The following is a 20162-nucleotide window of genomic DNA, read 5'->3' on the forward strand; positions in this document are numbered from 1 at the left end:
GAGAGCGGGGGCTACTCTTCGTTGTGGTGCACGTGCTTCTCATTGCAGTGGATTCTCTTCTCTTGTTGCGAAGCACGGGCTCTAGGTGCGCGGGCTTCAGTAGTTGTGGCACACGGGCTCAGTAGTTGTGGCGCATGGCCTTAGTTGCTCCATGGCATGTGGGATCTTCCCGGACCAGAGCTCAAACCCGTGTCCCTTGCATTGGCAGGTGGATTCTTAACCACTGTGCCACCAAGGAAGTTCCTGTTTGCTTTTTAACTATACTTTCTTTGTTTGTTGTTTTTCTTTTTTCTTTTTAGTTATTGCTGTGGACATCACACTATGCATCTGTATTTTAACACATTCTAGCTAGCTGCAAATATACTGTTTTATGAACAATGGAAGAACCATGAATCATTATAGTTTACGTTACACCCCTCCTACTCTTTGGGTTCTTGTTGTCATGCATATCACTTCTTTTTGTGTTCTAAACTCCTCAATGTAGTGTTATTTTTTGGTTTAGTCAGTATTTAAAATATATGTAAGAAAATATAATCTTAAAAATGTCTTTTATGTTTACTTACATATTTAGCCTTTCTGGTGTTCTTTATTTTTGATCCTGCAGGCCTAGCTTCCATCTGATAAATTTTCCTTTAGTTTGGAGAACTTCTGTTAGCATTTGTTATATATATCTGTTTTGCTGGAGTTGAATTATCTCAGCTTTTGTCTATTTGGAAATTCTTTGTCTTCATTTTTGAAGAATATTTTGATGACTGTAGATTTTTAGGAGGACACCACTCTAAAGATGTTGTCCCATTATGTTTTGTCCTTCATTATTTCTAACCCTTATCATTTCCCCCTATAGGTAATGGTTCTTTTTCCCCTCTGGTTTAGATTTTTCTCTTGTTCTTTGTTTTTTCATCATATTAACATCATTAAGTTTAGGTGTGGTTTCCTAGTGTTTACCTTGCTGAGATTTTGGATTTGTGGGTTGATACCTTTCGTGAGGTTTGGACCATTCTCAGCCATTATGTCTTTATGTATTACTTCTGCTTCATTTGCTTCCTTTTTTTCCTCTAGGCCTATACCTCATATATTAAACTGTTTGATATCTCACAGCATTCAGATGATCTGTCTCTCTTTCTGTCTCTAATTCTTCTTTCTCTTTGTGTTTCAGTTTATATGATTTGTATTGATCTTCAAGTTTACTTATCCTTTCTCTCATATGTCAGTTCTGCTATTTAGATACTCAAATGAATTATTCATTTCTGATTTTTTTGATTTATAGCATTGACATTTAGTTCTTTTTTATAATTTTTTTCTCTGCTAAAAATTATCATTTGTTCACACATGTTTTCCATTAGAGGCTTTAACTTATTTATCATCATTATTTAAATGTTTCTGTCTAATAATTTCAATATCTGAGCGATCTGTACATCAGTTTCTATTGACTTTTTTCTTGAATTGGGTCACGTTTTCTTCTTTGCATATCTCATAATGTTTACCTGGACACTAGATATTACGTGTGAAAGAACAGTAGAGACTGTTGTCCATGGGAAAGTAAATGCCTCTTTGTATCAGGCCATTAGAGTGGGGACTGTACAGAGAATAGCAGGACTGACTGCTGTCCTTTCAAAGCTGTAATTGCGAGCTTGGCCCTTGGTTGGTATGTGGTTGTTGAGACAGTCCTCTGGCTTTCTGCTGCTTGCAGAGCTCTCTCCCCTCTCTGCCCAGCCCGACCTCAGGAGAGCCTACAGTGTACTTGGTGAAGGCTTCGTACCGTTGATGAGGATGGTGGTGGACTTTCTCTTCCCCGACCTGCTCCAGCCCTGGAGTCCTTGCTGTGTTTTCTGTGCACCCACTGTGTGCCAGGGTAGAGGATGTTGGGATGAAGCCAGGTCTCTGTCTGCCCAGCTCACGGGTCTGGGGAGAGCCACCTGTGCATAAAAAGCAACAGCAAGTACGTTAACTGCTGGAAGAAACTCAGGTACTAAGCTCTGTAGGAACCCAGAAGACCAGCTAACTAATTATTACAATTCTATCATTTTTTAAAAGCTATGTTTTAATTGAGTTAATATAGTATTATCTTATCATGCAAAATCTATAGCTTTTGAAACCTATAGCAACCAAAAATTTCTGATCCACAAATCAAAGGGAATTAGTGTAATCCCTTGTTGTATTTCTGACAATGAAATGGGTCCCAAAGGCGTTCATAATGTGTCCATGTGAAGCAAAATCAAGTTGTATATATATAGAAGATGCCAGGCAGCTGAGCTCATAGGCTGTGTAAGGGGCTTAGATACTAAATTGAACAGAGGTGGTGTTTGGATGAGTTCAGACAGGAAGTGAACTAATTTACTCCTAGTTTCCACTGTAAACTTAATAAACAAGGAAGTGAAAGTACAGAAGTGATCTCAAGGAAGCAGAATGTTTAGAACCACACATTTATAAACAGTTCAAGTTAATCCTCAGTCTGAGATCCTCAGTATCCCCCAGAATGCTGAGTCACCTGGTATTGCTTATAGCAAGCATTGTGGCTTTATTTCTACTATAACTTCTTCAGTTACCCAGGAGATGGTTCCATCTTTCCATCAGAAACTTCTGCCACAGTGTTGGAATGTTTAAGTATCTTGTGTCAGAATAAAAAAGACAGGTGGACCAATCCCTTTTATAATAGCCATCTGCTGGGCATTTCGACAGGTGTTTCATGTATGTTACCTTACTTTGCCCTCAAAACTACTATGATGTAGGTATTGATCTTCCCATTTTACAGACGAGGAAACAGGCCCAGAGTCCAGTTAAGTAACAGACTCGAGAGTAACACAATTTGTAAGTGGAGGAGCTGGGATTTTGAGCCTTGTCTCTTTGTAGACAAAGCTACCCCTCCATGCGTTACCCTCCACTTTCCTACTCTCAAGCCAAGCAGAGGGACGTTCTGGCTTCCTCGTCCCTTTTTTCCCCTCACTGCTTTGGTTATATAAGCCTGCAGTTAGATGTTTAGCTATCAAGACTCAAGCAAAATCGTTAAGCAGAATGCTGAGTGAGTGTAAACTTAGCAGCTGTAGCGTTTCCCAAAATGAGTGGAAATTACTGAACCGTGGGGCAAAGAGAGTTAGAAGTCCATTGTAGGGTTGCTCTCGGTGGTGTTTATTTTGCTTTTCAGCTCTTACTTTCAATGAAAGTGGAGAATCTGAGATTACATGTTTCCCTTTTTTCCTTTAAGCACGTGTATGCCTATGAGGAGGAAGAAGGGCCATGGCAGGGGGGCGGGTGGTCAGAGGGGCCATTCATTAAGTTGTTTTGAACTGGAATGTCTCTGCTAAAAACCTGTTACACCATCTTCAGCTTTCTTGTATTTTAGATTTTTTAAGCACTTCGGGTGATAAAATAAAGGAAATCGGATTGTCTTATGTTAAATTAAAATCCTGTCTGTCTGATAGTGTGCAGTATATTCTCTGGAAATATTGCATTTTGACAGCATAAGCGATTACAAAAAAAATCAATAATTGGAGAACATTTGAAGAGTCTTCTAAGCTCTTGCACGAGAAGCAATTAGTATGGATCGATTTACTGTTATTTATTGTGATGAGGTAATTGCCTCAACATAAGGCATTTTGGAACTTGTGGTACTCCATGGTTTTAAAACATTTATTCTTTTAAATTGTTTAATTTGTCTCGGGCCTTATTTTACAACAGAGGTGACTTTGTGCTTGGTGAAATATATGAAGACCTGGCTTTTTTCTCTCTGGATCCTTGGCCCCAAGCTTGGATTTGTCCCTGTTGTGGCCAACCCAGGAATGAAGTTCCAACCTTGTGCTCTCAGGCTTATAATCCTGAAGAGACAGGGCCAAAAAAAAAAAAAAAAAAAAAAAATTACAAAACTCTTCTCTTCTGCACAGATGGTGCAGGGCAGCTTTGACCGAAGGCTTGGGTTGTAGACCACAGGGTGACGAGTGGGACAAGGAGACGGGGTGCTACTCTCATTCACACTGACAGCATTGCTTTGAAAGCTTTGGCACAAACCTGTTTAAGGGCTGACCCCGAGGAACGTGAGTCTGGGGACGTCCACTTGCGCCCGGCCCTCCTTGGGATGCAGGTCCTTTCCTTTCTGGTGTGTGTCTCTTTGCTTCTGCCCCTGTGTCCCTTTTCTCCTTGTCGGTCCCCTGTGACTGTGCATCCTTAGGCTCTTTGTGTGTATGTCAGGTTGGGGCTTAGTTTACCCGCCCCCCCACTTGGTTCTACGTGTGTGTCGTTCACATCTACTTCTGAGCCCGGGCTAGAGGAGGAGGTGAGGGAGCCAGGATTCCAGACGCAGATGCTCTTTAGGAATTTCCCGTATCGGCATCACCGCGTGTCTTATAATTTACAATCTCCGTCTTTTTTCCTATGAATATGCATGTTTTTCTTTTTGAGTGGCTCACTTCCCAGCCCAGGGTTACAGATCCAGTCTCTTGTCGGTTGACCTGGCCCAGTGTGTTTTTCTCTTGCTACAGGGTGAGGGGCCTGCATGTGGCTCTGCTGAAGGGGCTCTCGGAGCAGCTGTGGGGATGCACTCTGTAAATCTACGAAACATGTCAGTCTCCCAGCCCATGTCATCATCCAGAACATTCTCAAAGGGCCACTAGCTTTGCTGGATGACCCTGTGCGGGTAACGGGACTTGGCAGTTCACAGATCCAACGCGATGACATTTCTCTGAGTGGGAAAGAAGTTTCTCCTGGGCGCCTTTACCACTGAGTAGGGAGATTTTGAAGCCAGCGGCCAATCAGTCGGGGTTTTTGTCTTGCATGGTTTGTTCTGCGAGTCTCTGGTACCCACTGCTCTCTGTTGGCTGCAGTGGGCGACTCAGCAGAAGTGTTTGGCATGGGGCTCAGGGGGACAGGGTCTACCTGGGGGATGGAGGACGGCATAAGGTGGGATTTTCCAGAGTGTGCTCCGTAGAACACTGGTTCTGTGGGATGTCTCAGGCGTTGTGTGGAGGGGCGCGGTGTGCAGTGATTCGCAAACTTATCTCACCACAGAACCCCTTCCTCCCTTTCCTTCCCCCCAGTGTTCCCTCCCAGCACTTAGGTTTTGTGAAACAACTTGGGAAATGCTGGTTATCGGAGAATCAAAGAGTAGAAAGAAATAGTATATCGAACCCCACATATATCTGCCCCGCAGAGGCCTCTGATCAGCCCCAGAGTTACAGCCCACACCCTGCAGACGGCAGGTGGCTGCCCAGCCCGGCCTCGCCTGCCGGTCCGCCCGCTGCGCACCGCGCCCCTGCAGCGGACACAGCGCGTCCTCGCTTGGCCTCACCCCTGCCCTTCCCTCTTCTCGTTGCCCTTCTCCCAGAAAGCCACGTGAGTCTCTCTCCTTCTTCTGGTCTCGGTTCAGATGCTGTATTTTTTCCGTGCTGTCTGACGACATCTGGCAGATTGTGTAGTTCCTCGTTTATGATGCTGGAATGCGCATTCTGTGGGAGCACTTTTAGCCTTTGGTCTGGTCTCAGCAGGGAGGCAGCACTTACTAAATAGCTGTTGCGTGAACACATGAGTAGATGAAGAGGTTCTATAGAACTTTAGTGACATGGGCTGATCCTGGAAGTCATCTAGGTGGAGGTGGGCCTCTGGGCTCCTTGGAAGGCTTGTAGCCACAAGGGCACGGGGTTCAGCGGCTCTTCACCCCTGGGCCCTACTTGCTCTCCACTCTGCTCTCAGCTCACTGTGTGGCCTTGCGCTCTCGGCACTTCCGTCCCTCAGTAGCGAGGGGCAGTGAGCTTAAAGTGAGAAAAAGCGCATGTAATCAAGCGTGGTGCCAAGGTGGTGGGGTTCTCTAGATTCACCCAGCGCTGTTGACCCCCTGCTGAGAGCCAGGCACTGCATGAGGTGCAGGCTCAGTGCGGCCCACCGGAGCTGTTCTCTTAGCAAAGAGCAGATTTAATATCTGGAAGTGTATTGTTTTCTCATGTCAGGCATAGTGAGCCTTGCTTCATTATTGTGTTATGTTCGACATATATCTCAGAGGAGATTCCTGTCAAAGGGAATGTGGGTAATCTTTTTCTGGTGTGTTCCTTGAAAATCTGTGGAAACGTAGACATGATGGACTTCAGTATGGCAGTGCTGTTAACTGTCTAACCTGCAGTTTTAGAGGTAGTGGTGGGTAGCAGGCAACCCCGCGGGCCGTCCAGATGGGGGTGCTGTGCAGAGCCAGGTCCCCAAGGGGGGAATAGGGAGACAAGGGGAAGAGAAGTGAGTAGTTTGTGTACCAGAACTTTATGTGCTGGAAATACTGCTATGAAAACAGGACTATCTTGTTGATCCTGTTAATTGGAAACACAAAGTCATTTGCAAAGCTGAAAATATACCATAATAGGGAGAGCTGCAGAAATCACCCGTCTCATCCTTCCATGGGGGAGATTGTTGCTGAAGCGGGGCTTGTTGGCGGGGGGCCTTGCAGTCAGTACACCAGCGGCCAAGGGGAGTGGCACGTGGGCCTTGGGGCCCAGACAGACTTTGGCTCCCACCCAGCTTTCCTGGTGACTGTATGACCTTCAGCAAGGGCCTCTGCATCCTCACCTGGGGAGTGGGAATGGAGGTTTCTTCCCAAGGTGGTCGCGAGGCCTGCAGTAGGGACTCAGGGTTCACGGTCCTTGTCACCAGTGCACTCTGGCTCCCCTCCTTGATCTGGCCTTCCCCCACTGCTCCACATGTAAACATGGACACCCTCAAATCCCACATGCAAGTATGCAGGCCAGAAGGAATACCCCTCCCCTCCCCTTCCCTTTCTCTCTTTCTTTCTTTCTTTTTTTTTTTTTTTTAATAAGGCAGTTTTTGCCCTGAGTTTCTGTGTCTAAACCTTCAATGATAATAATCTGATAGCGTCTCCACGCAGGCTGCTCTATTTACGTTACCGCTGCTCCTTGTGCTAAAATGAGGAAACGTGCCCGGAGTTGCACAGCTGTGAAGCGCTAGATCCCCGCTGGAGCCCAGGTCCCTTTGCCCCCCCGAAACCCCTGCCACTCAAAGTCTGTGCGAAATATTCTGGACCACAGAGCTCTCCATAGCCAACAGTGGGGAAGCATCTGTTCTGATTGTTTCTTTCCAGAAGTAAAATCCAGGTAAGACAGTTAGAAGAAGCTGTCACACTTCATCCTGTCCTTTCCAGGCTCTGATGAGATGAAACTGCCTCGTAAGTCTCAGACATAACTGAATTAAGTCTCTGAGGGAGGGGAGCCCTGAATTAACGGTGCTCGAGAACCCCGGCTCCTGCCCTCCCCCCAGCCCAGCTGCACGCTTCTCGGGGTGACTTGGTGCTAGCTTGCATTTGAGGGAATTGATGAAAAAAAATTCCATCTTCCTGTCGGGTTTTCTCAGCTGCAGAAGCGCGGCCGTAAATCTTATAGATGTTCTACAGCCCAGGCCCCAGGGAAGCGCTTGCATAATCCAGGACCGTCTCTCTCCACCAAGTAACTTGATTTAAGTTTGGCGATGCCAGTGTTACAGTTAATATTTCCTCCAGGCCTGTGACCAGGTCTCTCTTTAGAGAGACACCCCGACTGCAGTCTTCTTTTTGGACATTTTGGCTTATGCAGGGCAGATATGCTAGAACCCCGTTCTAGTATCAACGTGATTTTGGTCACACCGATGAAAGAAAATAAGGGTAAAGATTGCTTTACGTGTCAGGGGGTAAGTGCCTTTGCTGTTGTTGTTATTAACGCTACTAATGGCTGCCCCTCATTGGGTGCTGTGTCATTCAAGGCATTTGATCTACGTTCCCTGTGATCCTCAAAAGCCTTGTGAAGCGTTATGCTGGCGAGACTGCACGTCTCCCTCCCCTGTCCGCCCTCTGTGGCATCGTACCCCCCGGTGGGACACGGCGCATGCTCGCAACCCTTGCGGGAGTGTTGGTCTGATCGGCTCATCCACTGCGTCGTAGGTGGACGGTGGGGCTGTTTCTGTTGTGTTGCCGTTACAAGCTCTGCTGCCGTGCTTCGTCGGTGCGTGTCCTGGCGCGTGCCCGGCAGCGAGGTTCTCCGGGGTGAACACACCTGGAGAGGACGTGCAGGCGTGGGCACCCCCTCCGCTTTACGAGGCGACGCCCAGCCCTTCTCCACGGTGGCTGCGCCAGCTTACGCCAGCAGTAGAGGTGCACGGCCTGGAGCCTCTGTTGCTCCGTGCCCCGGGGTGAACGTTCAGGGTGGCCGACCTGCTGGGCCCGCACTGGCCTCTCTGTGTGGCTGTATTTTCATTCTCATGGTGGCTGATGGAATTGAGCCCCTTTTCATATGGTTTTTGGCCATTTGTATTTATCTCTCGTTCCTTTTTTTTCAAAAAAATATTGTTCAAATATTTTCTCATTTTTTCTATTGAGTGGTTTTGCTTTCTTATTTGTTTTCAGGAATTCTTTATATATCGGGGGTGTGGGTCATTTTTTCGGTTACACGTTGTGAATGCAGTCTCTCGTGCTGTGGCTTTTTTTTCCCCACACCCTGTGTGATGTCTTTTACAGTTGCTAAATTTAATGTCGTTTGAAGAAACGTCCTAGCCAGAGTTTTAGTTTTAGTTGTTGTTGGGAGGCTTACCGGAGTCGGTAACAGAAAGAGGAAGGTGGTTTGTCCCTTCTCCTTTAGCCACATGGGGGTAGTAGGGAGCCCACTTGTGCGGGGCCGGCCTGGCTGCCCAGGGAGCGCAGGGGAGCCGCGCGGGAACAGACTCTGCTCTCGGGTGCTGGAGCCTGGAGCGGGTCGGGGACGGGGGTGCTGGACCTCCAGAGAACAGTTACTCCGCAGCAAGATTCATGCCGTCCGCTTCTCCTAGGTGCTGGGGGGCACTTGGGAAGGAAAAGTCACATCTTCCCAGGAGTTAGGGAAGGTTTCAGAGGTGAAGGTGCAGGGAGTAGCCTCTGAGCTAAGACTTTTGCAGAATGAATGGTAGCTTGTCTGGTGAACGTTTCCAGACAAAGCGTAGACATGTTTAGTGACTTGGGGATAAAGAAAAAGTTGAACTCATCCAGTTGGGCTGAAATCTGTGAAGCACAATAGTGTTGTTTTCTTTCATAGCAAAGAGACGCATTGTTTTAAGTGGGGGGAGGGTGGGTATATTCGCTGGTATAATCCGGTGATTCATGCTTTGGGGATCCAGGACTGGAGGCTTTGCTTCGAATGAATGGGTCAGTGCTGAATCTCACTGGATCAGCCTGCTCCTTCGGATGATGGACTGATCTCCACTGTGGTGACGTGTTTCACTGAGACAGCCACATCCCCTTCTTGTCTTGGCTCGTGCGGTATTAGAATCAATCGGTTCTTTCTCGAGGTTATTGAGAAAAAGAGAGATGGAGCCTGGCACAAGGAACTCAAGTAGAAGGGGGCGCCGTGGCAGAGGGCAGGGATGAATGCCTCGTACAGCAGTCTGGGGGCCCGCCGAGGGACCGGGGCAGCTCACCTGGGCCCCAAAAGTTGTCCTGGAGGTTAGCCAGGTAGAGGAGGGCAGGCGGGGGTGTTGCTAAGAAAAAGGAGCAGCCTGACAGCATGAGTAGAAGCAGAGGAGAGATGTGGAGGAGCCCCTGGGCGCTACCTGGCCCGGAGCCTGACTCACCTAGTGAGAGAGGCGTGGCAGGTGAGGCCATCTGGGGCTCTGTACACACGTCAACACCAAGGTCTCCCTCTGGTGCAGAGCTGCCACGTTCTAATAGCCTGGCTTCTACCAAACAGCGTCTAAATTGTCTCCTGCCAACCGGCCCCCTTAATTTAGGTTGTAACAATTATATAATCTTTTCCAGCATTCTGGATCCAAATTCATCTGAATACCAATTAGACTTGTGGTTTATCTCCTTCTTTGTCTCTGTCTCTCCATAGACCGGGTTGTTAAACTAAGGCTATGAAATCTTGACTCGTGGCCGTAGGTTTTACCCACAGGTCACCCGGAACCTTCTCCCTTGCCATTATGCTTCCCCATCCTCTTCAGAGAGCATCAGGCCCATCACAGAGGGAGAGGCTCACATTCTGATCTCTGAGCCTGTGGATGTAGTTATAGGACCGTGACGCCGCATGTGGTTCCACACGGTGGCCCGCAGGGTCCTGCCAGGTGAGAGCCTTCCTGCTTGCTGTGGACGGAAGCCAGCAGGGCGCCCTCTCCTTCTACCAGAAAGCCATCCTGTGCTCTGTGATTGGTGACCGATGTCACGACCTTGGACATCACCTCCTCACCAGCTTCTCATCTGTTTTAAACACTCCTCTGAGTCCGTCTCTTGACGCCCGTGGGAGATTGCGTTAGCCTCTCTCATGTAGTTCGATGTCTTCTCATCAGGTTTGTCAGAGCCCGATTTCACATGTGGGATAGGACTTCCTGTCCTCTGCTGTTTTCTTTCTTTCAGTTTGAAGAACCGGAACAGCAAATCCTCGAATTGTGACAGAGTGTATTTTACTTGCTTTCTTGACATAAGTCTGAGAACTTAGAGTTCCAGCCTCCACAAGTTCAATTGTACTTTTTCTTTCAACTCAAATGGCTGGTTGTCAGTGTACCTTTTGAGGAGGATCCTTTGATGCGCCTTTTGAAGAAGGCATATCGTTTGCATCGTTGAAACATCATTGACACCTGACCTCAAATCCAGCTACTGCCCCTGCCTTCTCCCCGTGACCTGGCCTTTGTTCGTAGCATGTTCCTGAAACCAGCTCTTTTCGGTCAGGCCACAAGCCCACCTCCCTGAGGGCCAGTCCCAGTGGACCCTTGTTAGGCCTTATCGGATTTCTTAGTGCACTTGACTCTGTCACCCCCTCCCTCCATGAAGGACATTTGTCTCCAGACACCCCTGATTCTTCTGCCTGCTGCCATTCTTTCTTGTCCTTCCTCACGAGCTCCTCTCTTGCTGTTCCTGTGTTCCCGGGTGCTGTTCTAAGGCCACTTGTCTTATCACTTTACACACTCACTGACAATGGGTGTGTTCTGTCCTAGGGCACTTTCTGGTTGCCCGTGCTCAGATCTGTACCTCTAGCCCAGAACTGTCCTCTGAGCTTTAGACTCCGAACACCTTATATCTTCAGATGCTTTCTGGACCTGCCCTCCTGGATGTCCAGGGCTCTGCGTTCTCCCTCTTTCTCTCAGTATCTGTAGAACTTCCTCCACGGCTGCCCGGATGGATACCTTCCTCCTGTGTCATCCGCGCTGGAAACTTGGGAGTCATCCTGAGGCTCTCCGTCTCTGTCTTCTCACACTGCATCTCCATCTTCAGGTCGGCTGATCTTTCCTCCTCCATCTCTCTTAAACTCTCTCTTCCTTTCCCCTTTTTTTTTGTTCCACTCTCTCATTCTAGGCCTCTAGATCTCTTGTCTACACCACTGCAGCAACTGGACAGTTGATTCCCTGCCTTCAGTCTTGTTCCTTTCAAATCCACCCTCTGTTAATTTCCAGAGTGAACATTGTGAAGTTGGCATGTCACCCCCTGCTCGATACCCACCGGAAACCCCATCTCCTAAAAACCTCATTTCCTGATTCAGTGCACGTCCCACTGTGACCTGGCTGTGTCTGCCCTCTTCTTGGCTTCCACCTATCCCTGCCTCGTCCCTGCCCCCCAGGAACGGCCAGCATTCCTCCCAGCTCACCATGGCGGTCCTCATGTGTAGAAGTTGATGGTGAGATGTGGGCTGCCTTATGTCTAGAAAATCCAAGCAAACCAAACCACGCCCCTCCCAGGGAAGGTAGATGTTCAGGAAATGACAAACGGGAAGTCAGGTCATCTCTTCATTGCTGGCTGGTCTGGGGCCCCTGATCCAGTGCAGACCAAGTGGTCAGGCTGGGAGACTGTGAAACTTCGGGCAAATTCCTTAATCCTTTTACATGTCAGTTTCTTATCTATAAAATGGAGATAACAATTGTACCTACCACATGAGGAGGTTGTGAGATTTCCAGGAACTAATCCATGCAAAACTTAGAACTGTCTGGCATATGATCGCTATCAGTGAAGGTGAGCTAAAATAGTGATTACGTTAGGTCACATCACTTAGCGAATCTAGTGCAACACTGCGTTGTAGGCATGACAGCGGGTTTCTGCCTTGTTTTTTTTTTTTTTTTTTTTTTTGTGGTATGCGGGCCTCCCTCTGCTGTGGCCTCTCCTGTTGCGGAGCACAGGCTCCGGACGCGCAGGCTCAGCGGCCATGGCCCACGGGCCCAGCCGCTCCGCGGCATGTGGGATCCTCCCAGACCGGGGCGCAAACCCTGTTCCCCTGCATTGGCAGGCGGACGCGCAACCACTGCGCCACCTGGGAAGCCCTCTGCCTTGTTTTTGATCCACTTTCTTTTTGGATGTTTTGTCTCACATGCACTACAGGACTATAGCCTGCATATATTTTCCTCATAACTCTTGGCTGGATTCTGGCCTGAAAGCTTTCGATAAATAACTTCCCTTTGAGATGCAGCGTCCTTTGCTATCTGCAAGTAATCAGACTTAGGAAACAAGTTTTGTGATTTAGTTTGCCTAGATGACATTTAATCTTTGCAGTTGATATCTGAAGTCCCCACACTCTGGTATATTCAGGGGATCACGAATCTCTCTCATCCGTTACTATGTCCCCAGGGTGAGAGGACGATGTCTGGCTCATAGCAGGAGGTCAGTAAATACACGCTCCATAAGCGAAATCCCAAGATGTGCACTGTTAATAATGCAGTCAGACTCCATGCATTGGGTGGGTGCAGGGGCGCCACCCACGCTTTTCTTTGCCTAGGTCTCCTGCTCCACGGCGACGGCCCCAGCAGAGCTCCCTGCTGGAACGTGGCAAATGCCCCACACGTTCAGACTCGTTCGGCGTGAAGGGCCCGGATGCGGCTCAGCTGCACCACTTAGAGAGAGAGGGTCCGAAGAAGTTAGGTGGTGACTGATTTCGTGTGAAAGGTGATGGCGGCTTCAAGGGAGTAGAAGAGAACGGGAAGGTTTATCCTCCTAAACCCCTGGAGCCATTCAGCAGTGCAAGGGGCCAGGGGTCTGACCTCCCTGCCTCTAACAAAGGCTGAGATCACAGACTGTCAGAGGCTGCAGAAGGCTGTTTTGTCACGGGGGGAGGCTTGGTCAAAGTCAGTCTTTGAAAGGGCCCCTTTCAACTTTAAGAATTGAAGATTTTCATAGAAATCAGTAGGTCAGAAACTGATTTCTCATTTGGGCTCACCTCTACATTTTCTGGCCTATCTGCTTACGTTTTGGCCGTTCTTCTTTTCATTAGCAGTTCTACCAAGGAGCAGGCGTGGGGAGCTAAAGGAGTCGAAACTCTCGTGAGGCAGTTTATCCCCTCTGCTAGAAGAAGAATGGAATTGGCTCTCAAGCCTGAAGTTAGGTTTGTAGGACCATTTCTCCTTTTAATTGCTTCCACCTGCCTCTGTGCCCACTGACTACCCAGCACCGGCAGGGGGGCGTTTTTGGTGGTTCTTTTTGATTTCTATGCAAACGCTAATATTTGCAAAATAATTTCATAGAACTTGCTTATATGGAGATGAAAGCACTTCAGAAGGTTTTAGCTTTTATTTTAACTTTGCAGATAATCATATATTGGCATTTTAGGGCCTTTATTCTCTGCTCAGTAGATAGGTGAGAAGCCTGGCTAATTTTTGCCTTTGTTCCAGGTCCTTTTGTTTAATAAGCCCTCATAGGCCAAACCATGGGTTTCTTCTCCATGAAGGACAGAAAGTGGCACGTGCAGTGTAACACAAAGCATCCGGTGACCAAGGTGTGGCCTTGACGGAGGGTGGGGTCCCTGGGGAAGGGTTTGGAGCAGGTTGGCTCACCAGAGAACCCGCCCCACCGCACCCCCGCCGCCCACCGAGTCTTGCTGTCTGAGAACTGCTTTCCTGGGAGTCACAGCATTTCCCTTACAGGCCAGGTCAGCACTTTCTCTTTGCTGGAGTGACAGATGAGAGGGGTGGTGGGGGAGGGCTCTGGACACGTGTCTGAGGAAGCCTGGGCAGACTCGGTAGTTGGTTGGGTGGTAAGAGAGAAGGAAAAGTCTAGGGTGACGCCCAGGTTTCTGTCTTTGCGTGAATCGCTGATTCTGCAGAAAGATCGTGAGTCTGACATTGTGTGTGTTCATTTTGAGGTGCTTCCAGAGCATCCCTGTAGAGATACCTGGAAGACAGTTGCAAATTCCTATCTGTGGTTTGGGAGCCATCACAACTGGATATATATGGATATATCAGCATGTAAAAGCGATCATTGGAACAACAGCGGAAGAACAAAACAGACCCCAGGGCAGAAACTTGGAGAAAGTCAGCATGTCACCGCAGGAATGGGAAGCAGATCTAGTAAAATAACCCGAGAAAGTTCAGAGCGAGAAAGAGAACCTGGTGATACAGTGCTGTCACCACGTTACGCGTCATGGTGGGAGGTGGCAGCCAGTGGAGGGAGGTGGGGAAGGAGGGGGGCGAGGTCTGCAGAGGATCCCGGGCTGTACCCGCAGGAGCGGCTTGCCTGGGAAATCGGGGGGCCTGAGAGGAAGGGGATGGTATGGAGGCGGCAGGCAGGACTGCGCTTCGAGAGCGTGGGGTGGGAGGTGGCCTAGAAGCAAGGAGTAGAGTGATTTAAACAGGGCCCAGGTAGATGGCTTTTCTTTTCATTTTCTCCCCTTCCTCCATCTCGTTCTTCCTCTCAATGGGGAGACTTCAGCACATCTGTAGGCTTGAAGAACCGTGGAAAGAGGGGCTGATTGGAGTGTCAAAGAGGACTTTTCCCGTAGTCGGTGCATCCCGCTTCAGAGAGGCACGGTTCTGCTTTAGCTCTTCTAGGGGACAGTGGAGGAATATTGGTGACTTGGACAGTTGAGAAGGCGAGGTGGATTTGAGGTCTCACCAGACACAGTGGCGCATCAGCTCCCGCAGACATAGCAAGGGTCGTGTAAAATTGCGAAAACGGTAAATGGAAAATTGTAAAAACGGATGCTTTCTCTGGCAACTTAGATACCAGTTTATGTTGGATCGTTTAATTCTCACAGCAGCCTTACCAGGTGGTGGTATCATCCCCTTTGAACTGATGAGAGGCTCAAAGCTTATAGGAGTTTCACTACTTGTCTGCAGTTCCATGGCCAGGCTGTGCTGGGGGTCAGTTGAACCTGCCGCATCTGAGTCCCCTGCTGTCCTGTGGGCTGCTCTGTGCTCTTCCGTTCCCGCTGGGCCAAGAAGCTGCTTGTGTCACCAGACAGGCCCTGAATGCAAAACTGGGATTGCCATAGCCCTGTGCTGTATAGCTATGTAGCACATGGCTCAGAGGGACACTTGATTTTGTCCTGACCAGGAGTAAGGGCCTGGAAAGGACGGGGATCCAGTTGTACATCCATCGCCTGGCCAGTGGATGGGTCTCAGTGGGCCTCCCAGGAGACCTGAGCAGGCACCTCGTCCCCTCACCCCTCTGCATCCCCCGAAGCAGTTGCAAGTTGGCAGATAAGACTGCACAGACCACCCGTTGGTGCCCTGATCCTAGAAGAGCCTTGTCTTGCCCAGGTGGGGGTGTTGGAAATGGATTTTATCAGGCAGATTTCCCTGAGGGGGGACCGTGATGTATATACGTGGTGCCTGCGGGTAAATGCTGTGGAGAAGTCCATTTAGTTAAAGAAGCAGGTGCATCAGGGAATTAATGGGAAGGGGAGATGCTTGAATGGCATTCACTTAAAAAAAAAGAAAAGAAAAGTGATAGATTCCTGGGTTGCTTTTTGTTATTTTCTTCTTAAACAAGATCTGTAAATCTGGGGTCGACAGCAAAGAAAAGAAATCAGAGCAGCCTCATTTAGCAGAGACCCCTCCTACCCTGGGGACCCCTGCCAGGTGACTTGGACGGTCCCTGCAGAGGCTGCCCCAGGCCTCAGCTGCCCCAGCTTGGCGTCTTTTCCTGGAGCATTTCCCAGCGGGCGGCTTGCCCCTCCCAGGCCTTCCAGGGAGCGGACACCCCCAGGTGGGAGAGTCGTGGAGGAGGACTGGGGGGAGTTGGGCCTCCTTCTCGCGGGGGCTCGATCACACGGGGGCCGGCCGGGCCCTAACCCTCCTCCTTGTCCCCGCAGCCTTTCCGCTGCGCCCATTGCCACTACTCGTGCAACATCTCAGGCTCCCTGAAGCGGCACTACAACAGGAAACACCCCAACGAGGAGTACACCAACGTGGGCACCGGGGAGCTGGCGGCCGACGCGCTCATCCAGCAAGGTAGGCGAGCGGGCCGCTCCTGTCCTGCCCGGCCGGGCCCCACGGGGCGGCGCTGCGAGCTCCTGCAGCGCCGTCCTCTTCCTGAACCGTCCTCATCATAACTGCTGTCCTCCTCCTCCTCCTCCTCCTCGCTGTTTATATCATGTTACTTATGCCAGGGTTGTATTACAGCGGAACTCTTGTATTAATGGAACTCTTAAATGAACAAAGTGATAATTAACCCGCAGGTTTTACCACCGTTCCCATAATGTTCATTTATCAGTACAGTCGTCCCTCGGTATCTGCGGGGGATCAGCTCCGGGACCCTCACGGATACCGCAGTCCGCGGATGCTCGATCCCTTGTGTACAATGGCAGAGAACAGTCAGCATTTGTATCTGCAGCCCCGCGTTGGATGCGGAACCCGGGGATGGGAAGGGCTGACTGTATTGCCTTCTGTCCTTGGTCCATGCACACATTCTGCACAAATGAAAGTTCATGGCTTACTTAACAATGATTAACATGCACATTTTGTTTTCCTTCGGTGCACTGTCTTCCTACTTTAACCTCTGAGGGCTTTTTGCGATACAGCATCAAGTATCATTGAACTAGGCTCCTGTTGTTGAACGCTGTAGGGCTTCCAGATTTTTCTTTTATTGCAGCTGTAAATAATGCTGTACTGATCACATTTATAGGTGGGATTCTTTAGATTATCCAAAAATATTTATTGAGTGCTCAGATTACTTATGCATCTTGAAAAGGAAAAACTATTTAGAACATTTAAACTAAAGAGAATGGATGAAAACCTCTAATATCATCGAAAAGTTTGGCGGGGTTTTGCTTCTTTTTTAAATAAATAATCACATTTCCACTTGAGAGGGTTTAGCTCACGTGCTGTTGCCACACAGAGAAACGCTGTTGTATTTATATCTGCGCTTCGGTAATTCAGCTGAAAAATGATTGCAGCGTGCCATGCGTCAGTTGCTGCTCTTTCCTGAATCCTGTGACTCTTTGAAGCTGAAGACCGTTTTAGAAATCTGCCCCCGTAAACAGAGCTGTGGGATTGTAAACTCGGCTGCAGCTGGGGCCGCTCCTAGTTTTCCGATGCAGCGTGAAGCTCCACTCGCTGTAATCGCCGTGAAAGGCCTCTTAATGTAAAACAGATGAATTGACTGTATCCTTCAGCACTTTCGGTGACAGGGCTGATGTACAGAAACGGATGAGCAGCAGAAAAAACTCGGGATCATTTTAAGCCATCCATCTGGGGTAACGGGAGCGTGGGCCTGGCATTGGCTTGAGTGGCAGTTTCACGGAGCTGGAGGGCAGGAAGGTGCGGTGCCATTTGGGCAAGTCACCCTCCTCTCTACCTGAGGCCCGGCACCTCAGGTGGAGTTCACAGCAGCCATCCCTTGTGATCGCGGGGAGAGTGAAACGAGAACACTTGAGTGTCTGGCACTCAATGCATTTTCATTCCTTTCTTTTGTTTTTATGTTTTTTTGTTTTTTGTTTTTTTCTGAAAGTATGCCAGTCCTTCTAGAGCTGGTGCATCATTTTTGATGACTCCCCTGTCTAGGAATCACGGAGGAGAGGATGGATCACCTTAGAGTCACAGTAAATAATTGGAGTAGCGGGCTAGCGATTCGTTTTAACATCCTTCACACTCTTGGGTTGGATTGGCAGGAAATAGACATTTACTGTGGCAGTTGGGACAGGCGTGGGGATCTGATTGATGACACTGTCGTAGCTCCGTGCTTCCAAACTTTCATCATTGCCTTGCAGAAAATGTGCTGAGGTCAAGTTGCTTCAGGCCCTAAGTTTTCACTTAACTTTCCAAGACTCTCTATAACGAATTGGCATTCCCTGACAGGGTCTGGGTCTTACTTCTAATCTTTGCAGGGCTATTTTTGGCCTGTGTGTGTGTGTGTGTGTGTGTGTGTGTGTGTGTGTGTGTGTGTGTGTTATAGAGTATCTGACTAACAAATCAAGTGTATTTAAAATAAGCCATACATACAGCCACTATGGAAAACAGTATGGAGGTTCCTCAGACAGCTAAAAATAGAATTACCATATGCTCCAGCAATCCCAATCCTGGGCATATATCCAGAAAAAACTCTAATCCAAAAAGATACATGCACCCCTATGTTCATAGCAACACTACTCACAATAGATTTATTTTTCCTGTGCCCCCCTTTAAGAGACATACTGTGGAAGGAAACAACTAAATGTCTCTTGGCTCATAGGAGACCTTGTGCCATTGTGTGTTGGTGGGCAAACTGTCTCTGAAAGCAGGGAGCTGGTTTACTGTGAGTGCAGCTCAGAGATCTCAAGAGCACACAGCTCTCGATGTGGAGAGTGAAGGAGACAGGGAGAAAGTGGAACTGGATAAAATGACTGTGTTTGGAAATGATGAGGTGTTTGGTACCACTGGAATTTTTCATTTCCTTTTGATTAATTTCATGTAATTCTCCCTACCCCCACTTGGTTTCATTTTCATCTTCAGATCACTCCTCAAAAGATATCTTTGTGGGACTTTATAATTTCTGGTTTTGAGATAGAGGAATATGTGTTAAAATGATGACGTAATAAAAAACCCACAAATAAAATGTAGTTTTATCAAAATGATGCTAGTCTCCTAAAACCAGTGCAGGGACTCCTTGTCCGTCAGCTGTGTTTAAACAGTGTCGCGCTGTGACACAGGCAGAGCCATCAATTGCTGGGAAAGATTCTACTGCCCACACGCTCAGGGGTTTGGGGAGGGTGTCCGTGCACAGCACTGCAGGAGAGGCGGGAAGAAGGCCGGATAGGCTGAGGTTTCTGCTCCGTGTAGGTTTCTGAGGAAAGGCACATGGTGTATTCCACGGAGTTTGGGTCATTTTCAGCGAGCTCTGGAATGGGGGCTGCTAGGGCATCCACGCCTCGTGTTCTGTGAGTGTTTACCAGCTGGCTCTCCCGGGGCAGGGAGAAGGGAACCCGATTCGTAGCATTAGCCAATTTCTGTGCCGTGCATATTTCCCAGGGCCAATTTTAAGCTTCCGGTGTGAGGTCGCTGAGCTGGGAAGAGATGGTTCCAGCGGCCCCAGCACACCTCTGGTCCTGGGGACACAGGTGCCGCTTCCAGCCGCATGCCAGCTGGGCCCCATCAGGAGGCACCAGTTCCCTCGGGCTCCAGTGCTTTTTGGCAATTAGACTTGTACTGAATGCTACTTAAGTGTTTTATTCCCTGCTTGTGTTTTATGTACTTCTGATATTTTGAAAGCAGATCAGACAATCTCGTTTATTCTTCTCAGCCCATCACTTGTTCATTAATATGGATTCGAGGCGTTTTCCCACAAAATACACATTTTTCACGTTGTATCGCTTCAGTGGGCCTGCCCCTTTCCTCCTTTTAAAATGCCCCTGATGAAGCTAGCTCAGGAGCTGGGTCACTAAATCACCGGTTGTGAGAGGCATCCGATGCTTTGATGCTAAGTGTCGCAAACTCTCAGCTCATTCCTGGAGCCCACGGTGGGCTAACGATGGGGCTTAGCGGGCTGGTCCTTTTCCGGTGACCTCAAGGCCCTCCTTCAAGTCGCCCCAGGCGGCTGGCACGAGCGGAGCGTTGGGAACACAGACCCTGGAGGCGGGTCTGTGATCACTGTGGCCCCTGGACCAGTTACTCACCTTCTCTGAGCGTCAGGTTGCAAAGATGAGATCTTATTCTTGAAGATTGCAGACCATGCCTGACATGTAACAAGTGCCTGGTAGATGGTTCAAATTCCCTATCATGTTTATTCCCAAAGTCCTTCTTCATGGTGTATCTTGAGCTCCTCATGTGTCCCACACTCTGCAAGGCACTGGGATGTGGTAGCATTTTTGCATTCCTGCCTGGCTTGGAGACGAAGGCTGGGCAGCTCCTCCGTGTTCTGATCCTCTAACAGAAAGTACACGTTCCTTTTCACAGGCCCCATGTTGCTCATAGGAGGAAAATTATCTGCTTGTCCTGGGTGGTGTGCCTTAACTGAGGCTCCCCGTTTTAGGGGCGCCATTGGGGACGGGTAGGTAAATTAAGATAAGAAAAGA

At 48.8% G+C, this 20162-nt stretch overlaps 1 protein-coding gene across 34 annotated transcripts in view; it reads left to right on the forward strand.

Annotated features, from left to right (window-relative positions):
- Nucleotides 1-20162, forward strand: part of ZFAT (zinc finger and AT-hook domain containing) — a 264652-nt gene that overhangs the window by 209162 nt on the left and 35328 nt on the right. For 30 of the 34 annotated variants that reach the window (XM_055091063.1, XM_028500259.2, XM_028500260.2 and 27 more), the window contains one exon: nt 15987-16125. In XM_055091063.1, the coding sequence (XP_054947038.1) occupies nt 15987-16125 (139 nt within the window). Of the gene's footprint in view, nt 1-13169; nt 13338-13566; nt 14848-15986; nt 16126-20162 lie in introns of those variants that run through there. The other 4 variants (XR_008619456.1, XR_003683319.2, XR_008619457.1 and 1 more) reach the window with 4 other exon arrangements.

This window comes from Physeter macrocephalus, chromosome 15 (genome assembly GCF_002837175.3).
Source record: "Physeter macrocephalus isolate SW-GA chromosome 15, ASM283717v5, whole genome shotgun sequence".
Taxonomy (NCBI): domain Eukaryota; kingdom Metazoa; phylum Chordata; class Mammalia; order Artiodactyla; family Physeteridae; genus Physeter; species Physeter macrocephalus.